This window comes from Colias eurytheme, chromosome 20, assembly GCF_061535395.1.
Source record: "Colias eurytheme isolate Ceu_HAF_F1 chromosome 20, ilColEury1 Martin Lab GWU primary, whole genome shotgun sequence".
In the NCBI taxonomy this organism is placed as follows: Eukaryota; Metazoa; Arthropoda; class Insecta; order Lepidoptera; family Pieridae; genus Colias; species Colias eurytheme.
Genome location: NC_142999.1, coordinates 322,184 through 336,623, shown reverse-complemented (window position 1 = coordinate 336,623; position 14,440 = coordinate 322,184). Strand labels below are relative to the sequence as shown.

The 14,440-nt window shown below is 33.4% G+C and overlaps 2 protein-coding genes across 2 annotated transcripts in view; one reads left to right on the top strand and one right to left on the bottom strand.

Annotated features, from left to right (window-relative positions):
* Positions 1-14,440, bottom strand: part of Dys (Dystrophin) — a 442,182-nt gene that overhangs the window by 178,443 nt on the left and 249,299 nt on the right. The window lies entirely within an intron of this gene.
* LOC149899421 (uncharacterized) lies at positions 468-13,690 on the top strand. Its single transcript, XM_090113998.1, has 16 exons — positions 468-549; positions 1,273-1,413; positions 2,042-2,407; positions 3,082-3,141; positions 3,671-3,808; positions 3,977-3,997; positions 5,826-5,879; positions 6,209-6,262; positions 6,506-6,634; positions 8,285-8,299; positions 8,368-8,400; positions 8,494-8,610; positions 8,861-9,628; positions 10,641-10,697; positions 11,623-11,757; positions 13,577-13,690. The coding sequence occupies exons 1-15, from the start codon at positions 468-470 to the stop codon at positions 11,739-11,741; spliced, it is 2,154 nt and encodes a 717-aa protein (XP_089970124.1). The 3' UTR covers positions 11,742-11,757; positions 13,577-13,690.

Sequence of the window (14,440 nt, the reverse complement as noted above, 5' to 3'; positions counted from 1 at the left end):
TATCACTTTATACTTCAAGGAATCACACAAACTCTGACTACTTCAAGTACGCGCGAAACAACTAAACAAATTTGCTAAATATCATATGGTTAGCTTTGCCAGAAAAAAAACATGAATAGTTCAACTAATAAGCTAAGCTACAAACGTGGTAGAATTAAAAAATAAATTTTCATGTGGTAGAAAAAAAATATTAAACTACTGTCACCTACAGGTGACACTGGGAATTGAAGGGTTAAGTAATTTTTTTTTTAATGTTGATAAGTAAAGACAAAATAATAGAGACAAAGAACTTACGCAAACAAAGCGACTCTCTAAAAGTTTCAAAAACTAACGAATGTATAAACACGAAATAGAAAAAGACTCTTGAATTGAAAAGATCGAAAATGATATATAAAATAAAACACTGTTGCAGGCCTGCCGCCCGACATCATCCCGATACGTAAGTGATTACGCAAATATATTAAAATATGCAAAAACGTATCCAATGTTATTTCTTATTCATTGATTCTTTTACAGCGCCCATACCTGTCCCGCCACAGCCTGTACCAAGTGAGTATGAAATTCATAAACACCACTTGATTTAATGAAAAATTTTGCACGGTCAAATAAATATTCATGAACAAATTGACCAAACATTTTTGGGGTATCTGTGTCCTACACACGGCATCTAAAATTTAATGGTTGCGCAAACACATTTCAGCATTTATGTTAAAAAGCGTAATTATGTAACGTTATTATCTCCAATATATTTAAATTTTCATTTGCATAAAAAAATCATACACATAATATAATTTATGTCAGTGAAAACACAATTGAGAGGGGCAATAAAATCACGACAACATCAGATATTTAAATAATCACCATTAATTAATTTAATTCGCATTACACTCGGTCTCTTCAATTATCATACAATATTATCATTAATCCCAATCGCTTAATACAATTCCGTAAACCCTGATTCTGTTATCGCAGACCATTATCTAATGGACCATGAATAACGTATTTTCACGGTGGAAATAATAAGATAGGTAGCTCTAGACTCGTCTGAAATATGTCTTTTAATAAGTGTTTTTGAAGTGAAACTTCTTTAGACGTTGAGAGTAAAATTTCAAGGTCACGTTATGCCAATACATTCACGTCATGGAGTAAGGCGACGATTTTTTTATCTTTGAATCTTGCCAAAGAAGTTTCACTTCTGACACGTGTGCTCAGCACACACGCTCTTTTTTAAATTCACAAATGTATCACTTATGAGATTTTTAATATTTCCAGTGCCTTTGTGTGAGAACTTCCCTCCGAATGTGCCTTTCCCGCACCCGTACGAGGCCTGCCAGATTTGCGAGTGTGTCGTCGAGTTCCTGTCGTTCGGTGTACCTGAGCAACGTATCATATGCATTCCGAGCCCTGAATGCGGTGAGAATCTCTTATTAAATATTGCAGCTGTTGAAATTATGTGCTATTCATTTTCATTTCGAGCCGTGCGCGTATTTTTTATATTTGAGTTTGGTATACGCTTGGATTGTTATATGCACAGGATATTAAAATTGATATTAAATATAAATGGTGTGATGAATTTTTATGATGAAAATATGTAAACAAATACGTAGATCTCAACATCATCTCTGTCTAATTTTTCAGTAATATCATAACATGGAATTTATAGGAAATTCTAGTCTAATGTTATTACATTTTCACCACATTTTCGTACAAACGACGTTGTTATACAACCGAGTGTAACGAAATAATTAGCGTATGCACTTCAAGTGCATTTACGTTTCATAGCTCCGATACGCACTAATGAGATTTTTTCTATCAATAGTTTATCTTTCTGATTAATAACCCTAGTTGATTTGTTATGGCAGTTAATAACTAAATTAGCTTTTATAGAAGAAAATTCTAAATGTCACATCTTCAAGATCTTGATAATAATCAATAATTATACGTTATGAGGGCGATATTTTTCGAAAAAATATTTTTAATAAAACAATTTCTAGTTCCTTCTGGAATTGAAATACTTCATAAAAATGTTATTTATTTACAGAAGAATTTTCACCATTCCCCGAACCGATACAGCCATGGCCATTCCCGGAACCGCTGCCAGAGCCCTGGCCAATACCACCTATGCCTGAACCGTTCCCATTCCCCGAACCTATTCAACCGATTCCAGAACCGTTCCCATTCCCTGAACCTATTCAACCGATTCCAGAGCCATTCCCACTACTTCCAGAGCCGTTGCCACCAATTCCAGAACCATTCTCGCCAATACCAGAACCGTGGCCGATTCCCGAACCAATACAGCCCATACCAGAACCGTTCCCACCGATACCTGAATGGCCTGTACCAGAACCTTGGATACCACAACCGGAACCTATACCTTTACCAATACCGGCGCCTGAACCGGAACCACGTAAGTTATAATTATATGTTATAAAATATAATATATAAATAAATAAATCAGCATTTGGTGTACGTCACTCAGACCTGAGTAACTTACTACAAAACTCAACTCATGAAAATCTCTCAGAAATGAAAATCTGGATCAAAATTTACCTACAATAAATATGAGCGCAACCATAGCAGTAAAATACATTTGAAAAACACCGTTTTTTAAAATAGCAGTATCATTAAAATAATACTACACTATAGACTAACAAAAGATTCAAAGACGACGTTCAATTAATAAATTTCCTTCATTCTGTGAAGGAAATCCCGCAACCAAAACTCCATAGATCGACATCTGCCATAACTTTTAATACCCTTAAGTTATTAGGAAGTTTATTCCCAATATCGAAGTGCATTAGCACACGAGTCACATTGCATGTATCCTGCAACTTGTTCAGACAAGATTGCGATCGTAACTCAGACACAGCCGGCATCGTACCCTTTGAATACAGTCTATTTAAATCATCCTAGGGCATTTCCAAACTGTTTGATTAAGTAATTCTGTATTTTTCGACAAATAGTTATAGTTCTTATGATGCGTTTTTTATGTCTAATGTAAAATACGTTATATTTGATACTTTGTCATGAGGAAAAAATCTTATGAGAAGAAGTTGTTAAATTTATTTTTAATGTTTTTAGTTCCTTGGCCACCGTTGATACCCGACCTACCACCTAGTCCGCTACCAGGACCACCTCCGCGTAAGTAAATGAAATATTAATTGAAGTACGTGTTCGCTTTGCTACAAAAAAGGAATGTTTAAATATAATATCCTCTATTGTCTACGAGCATTTTAATCACACTAATAACTAATATTCCAGTATTTCTATATATATAATTCAAATGTTATTCCATTACTTCGTTAAAAATGAATTAAGTAAATATTTAATTTAACGAAGAATAGCTCAAGTAATTAATGATATTATAGCTAATACTAGCGGTCCGCCCCGGCTTCGCCCGTGGTACGTATGAAAAATAGATGTTGGCCGATTCTCAGACTTACCAGAATATTATGCACAGAAAATTTCATGAGAATCGGTCCACCCGTTTCGAAGGAGTATGCAGACTAACATTGTGACACGAGAATTTTATATATAAGATTATATTACACGTATTTGATTATAAGCCACATTCAATGCAAAAATGCCCAAAACCATATTTAGGAAAATTTTCTTTATTCAATGTTCCAAATCCTCAACACAAAAATGATAATAATATATAATTTTACAGATCGCTCATGCCGACCCTACCCCCCGAACCAGCAGTTCCAACATCCATGGGACGAGTGTCAAGTATGTGTCTGCAGCGAGTACTACGACGTTGGCGTCATCAATATCGAGGTCAACTGTTACACCAAGCCAACTTGCTGTAAGTTATCCTAATACTTATTTTAACTAACGTGTGTATTTATAATTGTTAATAAATAATAAATGATTCTTATTTGTGCTATTATATTAGAGACAAATATACTGTAATGTGAGTTATCAACGGGAAATTTTATCTTTAAATCATGTAAGAACACGTTTCTTTTTTCAGGCCTTGAACTGCCATTCCCAGGTTTGTATAATAATATTAACTTTCTCTTTATTTTCCTCTTTTCTTTTCAATAATAAGATTTATTAAAGTTATTCAATCTTTAGTTTCGGAACAAACGTTTATCGTTTATACAGGGTGTCCCAAAAAGTAGTGATATACTGAAGCTGGGAGGTAGAGGACTTAGAGGGCTATCCGAATCACCCCCATGTGTGTTATGCGATTTTTCGTATTTTCGGAGTTATTACATTTTTTTCAATTTTTCATCTATCGCCGAGTACGATGAGATTTTTATTTATGGTGACGTGAATTATTGCGCTAGATGCTTGTTTTTTTTTTGTGTGCTAAGCTGAAAGATAGGCCAATTCAGTATGGTAACATTTACTATCGTTAGATCTTCGAATGGAATAAAAAAAAGAATTAAATGCTATGAAAGATAAAATTACCCAGTATGTTCATAACTTCAAGGGCCTATAAAAAAATAAAATCACATAAAAAAGGTTTTCCATTTGGCTTTTAAAAACTTGCTCTATCGATCAGGTAGCTACCCTAAAAATTTCATTTTATTATTCTGAAGGCTTCAATCGAAAAATTGAAATCTAAATGTGGTAAGTGCAAAATTTTTATTAACATGATGATTATTAAAACCAATAAATAGGTGTTTAAAAATGAATTTTTTTTAAATAGCCCCGCTGTTGCTCAATGCAAGTGCGACATCACCGTAAAAAGTTGTCTTTTTAATGTCTGAATGCTCTTTTATCATTTTTAATGGTTTCTTCTGCTACTATGAATTTCCGGGTTATTTCGTCCAAATTGTGGCAGTCTCTCGTCTTTGTAGTATCCCCACGGAAAAAATTCAATAGGGTTTATGTCCGGAGACCGTGGAGGCCAGGCTAAAGGGCAAAAATACCCTGAAAGATGGATTGGTCGTTGCAGCCTGCGCATGCGCCGGTGACGCCTGCTTTAAAGCCTGGCCTCCACGGTCCCTCGAATAAACCCCATTGATTTTTTTTCAATGGGGATACTAAAAAGACCTCGGCTACTTGAGAGAATGCCCCAATTTGGACGAAATAACCCGGAAATTCATAGTAGCAGAAGAAACCATTAAAAATGATAAAAAAGCATTCAGACATTTAAAAGACAACTTTTTACGGTGATGTCGCACTTGCACTGAGCAACAGCGGGGCTATTTAAAAAAATTCTTGTAATTAAACACCTATTTATTGGTTTTAATGATCATCATGTTAATAAAAATTTTGCACTTACCACATTTAGATTTCAATTTTTCGATTGAAGCCTTCAGAATAATAAAATGAAATTTTTATGGTGGCTACCTGATCGATAGAGCAAGTTTTTAAAAGCCAAATGGAAAACCTTTTTTATGTGATTTTATTTTTTTATGGGCCTTTGAAGTTATGAACATACTGGGTAATTTTATCTTTCTTGGCATTTAATTCTTTTTTTTATTCCATTCGAAGATCTAACGATAGTAAATGTTACCATACTGAATTGGCCTATCTTTCAGCTTAGCACACAAAAAAAATCAAGCATCTAGCGCAATAATTCACGTCACCATAAATAAAAATCTCATCGTACTCGGCGATAGATGAAAAATTGAAAAAATGTAATAACTCCGAAAATACGAAAAATCGCATAACACACATGGGGGTGATTCGGATAGCCCTCTTGGTCCTCTACCTACCAGCTTCCGTTCATCACTACTTTTTGGGACACCCTGTATAACATAATATTATAACAATAACTACTAATGAATGAACGAAATTTTTCAAATTCGAATTCAAAATTTTCATGTCACCTTTTTTTTTTCTCAAACTAATACTTTTTGTTACAGAACCTCGACCAGAACCGTACCCCCTACTCCCCTATCAGCCGTTGCCTGAGCCAAGTACGTCAGCGTAATAACTAAATTTTCATTATTTTTCAATATATCTAATGGTATTTCTATTTTTTTTCTAGTTCTGCCACCAATACCGGGTAAGAATAATTTATGTCTTATTTTGTACGAGTTCGAGTGTGATCATAGGTACATTTGAATATAAAATTACGAATAGTGAAGTTTTTTAAAAAGGATTTCCCATATTCTCCTAACATTGTTATGCATGCAGTATATGCATTCATAAAATTAACGTGATAATGACGATGATAATGTAAAAGTTTGTTCAGCAGATAACTAGAAAGTCTATGCTTATTTTGTAATTTTATTTTATTTAATAGATCAAGGGCTTTGGCCGCTCGAACCGTTCCCTCAAATACCGGAACCAACGCCAAGTATGTCTGATAAATTACCTTATTAAAATCATTTTGTAGCGTTCTTAATTAATTCACTAATTTCAATTTTATTTTACAGTTCCACAGCCTTTTCAATATTTAGGTAAATACATTATACAACTATCAATTTATGTCATTTCTATTGTGCCTTTAATTTCTGTTAAATTATATTTTTCAACATTTCTACATAATTTTTTAATCACATTTCAATATATTTAAAATGCTTATATTGTATGTTTTTAGATCAGTCATGCCAATATCAGGCTATCGGCGCAGAATTCATAAGCCCAGAGGATATTTGTAAGATTTGCACCTGCGAACAATTTGGTATCTTCGTAGCTCCCGTTTGCAGACGATCTTCGAGACCTGAATGTAAGTTTAATTTACTAATTTATCGTAATTAAGCATTAATATTTAGTTCATAAATTAATATGAAATAGATGTACGAAGAGTAGATTAATTCATTTAATTTTTATTTACTTATTTCATTATTTACTTTTAGTACGAGTACAAATCGGTTATAACATGACCTCGTCATATGTAAACATTGTAATACGTACCTATCTAATAAATGACACAGCTGTCTCAACTCAAACATCGGTCACAATAGAAAATAATATCAATAAATTATCCGATTTTAACAGATAACATTTTATGAATTCCAAATTACTTCTTTTTAGATAGGTAATTCATTACTAAAGAAAATGTAGCTATCAGTCACAAATTTTCTAACTTACAAATTAAAATAGACTACAATATGAAATGATTTCCAAACCCATGAAGTATAAAAATGTTATTTATTAAAGTATTACCAAATTAAATGATTCCATTACATTTGTAATGGAGCGGGACATATCTATGAAACAAAGTACCGACTTCGTATTTTCTGCCAGTTTTCTAATTTCGTGTCTCGCTTGCTAAATTGCTTTTCTTGTCGCCATTCGTCTTATACTCTATCGTAGCTAACCATTTGTTATAACTAATTTAGATTTCGTAGTCTGTGTTCTTTTGAATTGGGTCAAATATAACTAGAATTGTTAAAGACTTCAGCTATTAGAACAATCTACCTAATATCGTATTTGTTGTTGAATTAGCACTCACGGCAGACCCAATTATAAGTTGTGTAGTTGGGAATGTTGGAATAGTTTTACTGATTATATAATATTTCACTTCAAAGCTGATCCATTTACGCACAAAAAGGGACCTTTAAATTTTCACAATTCACAACCCTTGAACTATAATATCGTTGAAACATAACTGAAAGGCCGTGCTGAAATAGCAAACAATACTTCAGAGAAAAACTGCGTATCAAACTGACGAACGATGTGAAAACAAAAAAAATAAAAGTAAAAATTTACGACGCGTCGCGCGACGCAGGCGTCAAAATTGACAAACGGTTGCAAAAACTGGTATTACGGACCACAGGTGCCGTTAAAAGCGAAAACATGGCGGTTATTTCGCAGAGACCGGTCAATAAGAACCTTTAGGGTCTGCGGCAAAACAACTTTTAATTTCCAACATGTCTGCGATAAATCATCTAAAATTCCCGACATCAACGCCTATAAATAATATTTATCGAAACAGTAGACATTTTCAATATGAATCTGTTGTTTTCATGATCCAAATTAAAACAAAACTCATATAAATACTCTCTAAATATAATAATTTAATATTTCCATTTATTAATAATATTATAATATCATCAATACATTAACATTAATTATCTACACTCTTCATACAATATGTAAACTTCATCAATACTCATGAAATCGTTCTAAAAAAACCACACGCACCCTTGCGTAAAGTATTTATAAGTACACGTTCAGTTAGGTGAGGGGTGAAACCAAGAGAATTGCCCCGGGAAATCGAGAAGCAATCATCGTAACAATCAAACGCGCTAATGTTCAATCATTGACCGCGGGCTAAGTGTATTGCTTTCACGACTATTCATAGAAAAATAGCCCCTAAACGCTATGACCGGCCCAATTTCGATTGTGTTTGATCCCTTTCTCTTGCTTTCAGGTGCGGTTTCTCCGGGTAAGCGAACGTTCATTGTGAAATAGGATATTTTATTGGTACAAGTGATTGACGTTGCCTTTTTATAGTTCCAGCCCCCTATGACAACCTGGTGTATATCGGTGAGCTTTGCCACGTTACAAATTGGATGAGTAATGTTGTTTTAATAGCTGTGTAAACAACATCGAATCTGATTAAAAATTTACGTCTTTCAGAGCCGAAATGTCGTTATCGAATGCCGAATCAGCCATTCGTTGTAGATTGCAACGTGTGTTCTTGTCAGCCAGTTTTTAATTACGTGATCGCTCGCTGCACTCCCCTACCAAACTGCGGTATTTATTTTAACTAGTTATTTATTTTACTGTTTCATTGATTTTTCGATATGTTGAACATTTCATTTTTTATATCCCATTTCAAAAATACGTTTACAATGCAAATGATTGTAGGCTAGCTATTTTTTTTGCAATAAGGTTATTTAATTACAAACTGTAACTTAGACAAACGAGTCAGTTTAACCAAATTCGCATATCAAACGAACTATTTATGTACATAAAATGTATCTAATACATTATTTACTTTCAGATGTGCCATTGATCCAACCTTATGGATCTTATGGTAGCGCCGAAGCAAGTGCCAGCGCTCTGGCCAATGCATACAGTTTTGGTCAATCCTCGGCATTTGCACAAGCTGAAAGCGAAGCATCTGCATTTGCTAACGCAGCTTCTTCTGAAGCTGTCGCTATAGCGGATGCACTATCACAATTAAACCCCAATCTTGCAAACCCACAATTTCTAGAAGGTCTAAGTAGTACCACAAATCAATATCCCTTTGGAGTAGTATTCCCAGGAAGTAGTACCGCTTCCGCTGAATCTACAGCTAACGCTCAATCTAGCTTAATGAATATTTCTCCATTTACTAATGGGTATCCTTATTATGGTGACACATCAGGATTAGTTCAGCCTCAAAGTCCAGCACTTACAGTTCCCACTCCAACATTACCTACTGTCACCCAAAGCCCCTTTTCAATTCCGGGGTCCTATAGTTCTGCTGAAGCAATAGCTAATTCCCAAGCTAGTTCTTATTTCCCAGGAATTTATGGTAACTATCCCTTGTACCCTGGATTAACTGGTCTAGGACAAAACGCTCAGGCACAGTCTAATGCTTTTGCGAGATCACAACTATATCCTGGGTTAGGCCAAAACGCACAGGCACAAACTAGTGCGATTGCAGCGACACAGTTATACCCGTCTCTGTACCAGTACCAGCTTGGCAAAGTTACAGGTTTGTATCAGCCTGGAATAGCTGGATGGGACAATTCTGCACTACTGGGACAATTGGGAGGTGGCGCAAGTAAGTTAGAGTTTTGAATTCTTTACATTTAATATAAATTGCAATGTAATGCATTTTATTCGAGACAAGAAGAGTTACGTATTATTTTCAAAACAGGAATCCGTATAATAAGTAAACATTTTTGTCTGTAATCGTGCTGGAATGATAAATCATGCGTATCAGCTGCATAACATACATAACTAACCAACAGAATCCACGAACATATTAAATATGTACCCCATTTTTAATCATCTCCCCCATTCCGGGAACACGTGTAAGTGAGTAAATCGCATAACGCAAGTCGACGCCGAAATTCCATTAACTGAATATATTTGACGGGTGTTATTTACGAAACGAAACAAAACATTTGCACAGACGCTACGAGACATCGCGTGACAGTGAATGAAATGTACACAGTGTATACCTTGTTAGGAATGGTTAAACATTGCTACTTGTGGTCATTTCTTGGTTTGAATAGTTTGAACTTATATACGATGGAATTTCGATGTACGAAGTAGTTAAGGCTGTATTAAAAAAATAATTTAAATTATTAAGAATATGTCAATAATTTTCCATCATATTAAGTGAGCATTATAAAAAGAATCAAGGTACAGACTTATAAAAATATTTGTGTAGAGGGCACAAAAGGTTATTCATACACTTGCTCATAAAGTGAACATTGATGAGAACTCTACTCAGTATCATATTCCATCTTGAAGTAGGTTCTAAGGATCTACATTTATATGGAGGTTATTCTCTAACCTTAATGAAAAAGCGAGCAAACAGCATGACAGGTTCCATTATATGAAAAATGATTAACTTATTTGGTAATCAACTCAACGACCTACTATACTGAAAATAAAATGTGAGATTCTGGTCAAAAAATAGGCATATAATACTGGATGTAAGATTTCGTTAAAAAAATGAGGTAATAGAAAAACCGCACTAACAATATCGCTTTTCAATTTATACGTGCAAGGAATGTTCTGGAAATCTCTGAAAGGGCGACCAATACAATAACCTTATTCTTTAGGTGCCCAAAGCCTGGCGCAAGTTTCAACGGCATCCGGTCGACCGTTGATCCGTTCTGGTAAGTCCTTAAGTACAGTTTCGTGTTAAAATCACAACTCAAGATCACGACACAGGCATTCTTTGATAAAAATAACCAAGTTCCATATAATTTTTGAGTGAATGCCCTGCGGTGCAAAGTTTTTGGGTATAAATTAAAAAATATAACAGATGGCGGATCTCATGCAAATTCTGTTTAATCAAACTTCTTAAGTCCCACAGGTTTTGCTTGTTTCCAATTCCTATGGATGCCCATCTGTTTGTTTGTAACTAGAGTTGTGCCTTTACTCGTATTTGTACGTGTACATATTATGTTTGTGTGAAGTGTATGTGTGGCATGCATGCATGGATAGATTTAAAAATGTGTTTTGAGAAAATAAGGAATTCGTATCTGAATTATTTTCTCTTACCCAAAAAAAATACCATAAAAATTATGGATAATTTCTTTGAAACTATATAGGTTAACTATAATATTATAGCCATTTTTTCTGGTTTCTATATAATCTAACATAATGTTATTTATTCCCAAACCACAAAGTTATTATTTTCTTTAATATAAGAAGCTTGCATTATTATTTATGTACGCAATATTTTCTCATTACTCAGTATAGAAGCTAATATTATTAAATTTAATATTTAACCAATATCCTAAAGGTTCCAAATCTCTTTATTGTCCGAGCCTTGTTTGAGAATCCTTTGCTTTGAAAAGATTGTATACGAAAAAACTATTACAAAATTCTTATACATTGTTCTATAAATAAAAATAAGCTCTTGACTTTTAAATGGTTAGATAGATATCTAACCATTTAAAAGTTATCTAACATGTAGAAGATTCATATTATGTGCGGCAATAATATACTGACTCTCAAACACACCATAATTTAACGAGAATCTGACCAGCCGTTTCATATACAGAATAATATTAACATAGAAATAACATTGAACAGGTCCCGGTCTCTGCAAGTACAGTGGTGACAAGTACCACCACAACTGCCAAGCCTGCTTCTGCTTCAAGGATAGGGGTGGAAGTCTGTTCACCCTTTGCTTGGGGAACCCTTGCGCATAACTTCGATTGATTTGAGGTATGTTTTAATCATATTTGCAAGTTCTATATCTTATTTATTTATTTATTTATTTAACACTTTATTGTGCAAAAAACAAAATATACATAAAGGTTACAAAAATAAGATTAGAAAGCACAAAGGGCGGCCTTATCACTATGCAGTGATCTCTGCCAGGCAACCACGGGGAGAAAGGCAAAGAAGCGCAAAAAGTAGTCGGACAAAATAAAAACATATTTTTAGAATAGGGTAGAAATAATCAGAGAACACAATAAAATATATATACACATTTTATACAGTACATGATATAAATACGTAAAAATGAACAAAAATAAAAATAAAAAATATATAAATAATAATATTACTAATATTACCTAAATAAATATATGAAATACAAATATATCATAAGATACACATACATACATACACATATGCATACTACATAGTAGTAACTATATAAATATTAAATATATAATATATATATATATATATATATATATATATATATATATAAATAAATATAAATATGTCTAAATAGAAGTATACTACATAAACTAATCCGAATTATAGGCAGTTAAGAGGAAATGATTACGGACATGATGTTTAAAAGAGGATAAGGAAGGAGCAAGTCTGATTTTTAAAGGTAGGGAGTTCCATAACTTGACGGCAGAGACAGCAAAAGAACCCGCATAAAAATTGGTGCGATGAGAGGGAATACACAAAATAAGTTTGTCAGCTGATCGAAGAGAGTAGTTTTCGCAGTGTTGAAAAATGAAGTTATTCTTATCTTATTTGGACTTTAGAACATTATTACGTGTAATATTCTTTCAGTTTCATTTTCTATAAGATTTCAAGTTAGATTATAATAGATAAGATAAAAACTTGATAGATTCTAAAGTAAACAATGTCCGAAAATTAAATCTAAGCGAGTTACAGTCTATAAATTAAAAAAACTTACAGATTAAGTAAGAAATACGAAGACAATCTCATTTTTATTGAATTTTATTCTTCACTAGCAACCCGCCCCGGCTTCGCACGGGTGCAATGCTGATACTAAATACACTACAGAAAAACTGTGAACGTTGTATATAAAAAACATAGCGGCCCGCTCCGGCTTCGCACGGCTATAAAATAGATAGCCGGGCGAACGGCCTGTACCGCCGCAAACGCTACGTCCCGCAATTTTTAAATCTGTAATATCTTCGAAAATATTCACTTAAATCATACGGTGTAAAGGGCCATATAGATCTATATTAAATGAACAATGTATTGAAGGTATTTAATTGGTTAAGGATTAATGCTGTATTGGTTAAAATCGCATCGAAAATTAGCCATTATTTGTCGTAAAAATTAAATGACAAAAAAAAGTTATTGTGGGTTATCCATAAGAGATAGACATATACCATCGCGGACTTTTCTGTGGACCTTTTCAATGTGCATAATACTTACTACATTATTTTGATAAAACTCGTAGGGTTCAGCCTGCGTTTGCAATGTAAGCGGAAAAAATGTAATTTTTTACGACATCACATTAGAAACCTCAAAAATAACAGAACTTCTCCACTATTTAATGGATGTTATTATACATATAAACCTTCCTCTTGAATCATTCTATCTATTAAAAAAAACCGCATCAAAATCCGTTGCGTACTTTCAAAGATTTAAGCGTACAAAGGGACATAGGGACATAGGGACATAGGGACAGGGAAAGCGACTTTGTTTTATACTATGTAGTGATGCTTTGCTAGATTTCATAATTGCCGTTATTATTATACAGGAAGTTCTTCCAATCAAATTGTATTGCGAGAAAATATTAAAAGCTCATTTATTTTCATTTCAGATTCAAACGACAACAACAAGCAATGACAACGGATTCGATTATTTAATAATTTTTTATATTACCTTATTTAAGTAGCAAGTTAAGGCAAAGCACGTATCGATTTTAATAAATACCTACCAGGCGTTATGGTTTTTCATTTCCCTTTTTTTTTGCCTGTCTTTTTAACATTTTAAGATAAATATATAATTATTATGATAATGTTTATTATACATACGACATATACAAATACTTAATTAAACTACGTAGAAGTATCTACATCTTAGGGCTGATTTTTCAATCAATGGTTAAAACTTATTCGTCGTATAATGTATAAAACTACCATTTTAAAAACGTATTCTAATAATTGTCCTTAATTGACAGTTTACGTGACATTTTAATATTATCGTGTAATACTTTATTGGACAAATAAGTTTTATCCAAGAATTGAAATCGACCCAATCAAACTGTAATCTAATAAATTAAAGTATATTGATATGTTTGTAATAATCTCGTTAAAAAATATTTCACTAACAAAATGAGCTATTTTATATTTTGATTTCGATAAAATACAGGCAAAGCCAGGATGAGTATTGAGTAGATCTAGATGTTTAAGTTTAAATTTTGAGTTCTGGCAGCGCCAGTGAAACTTGGTACAACTTCTGCAATATGGTAGACCGAGTAATGAGCAGTTCTGATTCTAACCCGAGAGATACATCTCTGTTGGCAGAGGAAAGGAAAAGATAGATTTTTAGATTTGATCTAGGTCAAAAAGATGTTCGAACGTTATTGTACTTTGATTTGATTGTATATATAATACTATAGATCTAGTCAAATAGCATTCTCTTTTATCCATAGTCGTATTCTAGACATGTTTTATCTCAAGGC

Coding starts and splice junctions, on each gene's coding strand:
- LOC149899421 (XM_090113998.1), top strand. CDS start 468: ATGCAAAAACGTATCCAATGTTATTTCTTATTCATTGATTCTTTTACA. Junction 3,998..5,825: donor CCTTGAACTGCCATTCCCAG/GTTTGTATAATA, acceptor TTTTTGTTACAG/AACCTCGACCAGAACCGTAC. Junction 6,263..6,505: donor AATACCGGAACCAACGCCAA/GTATGTCTGATA, acceptor GTATGTTTTTAG/ATCAGTCATGCCAATATCAG.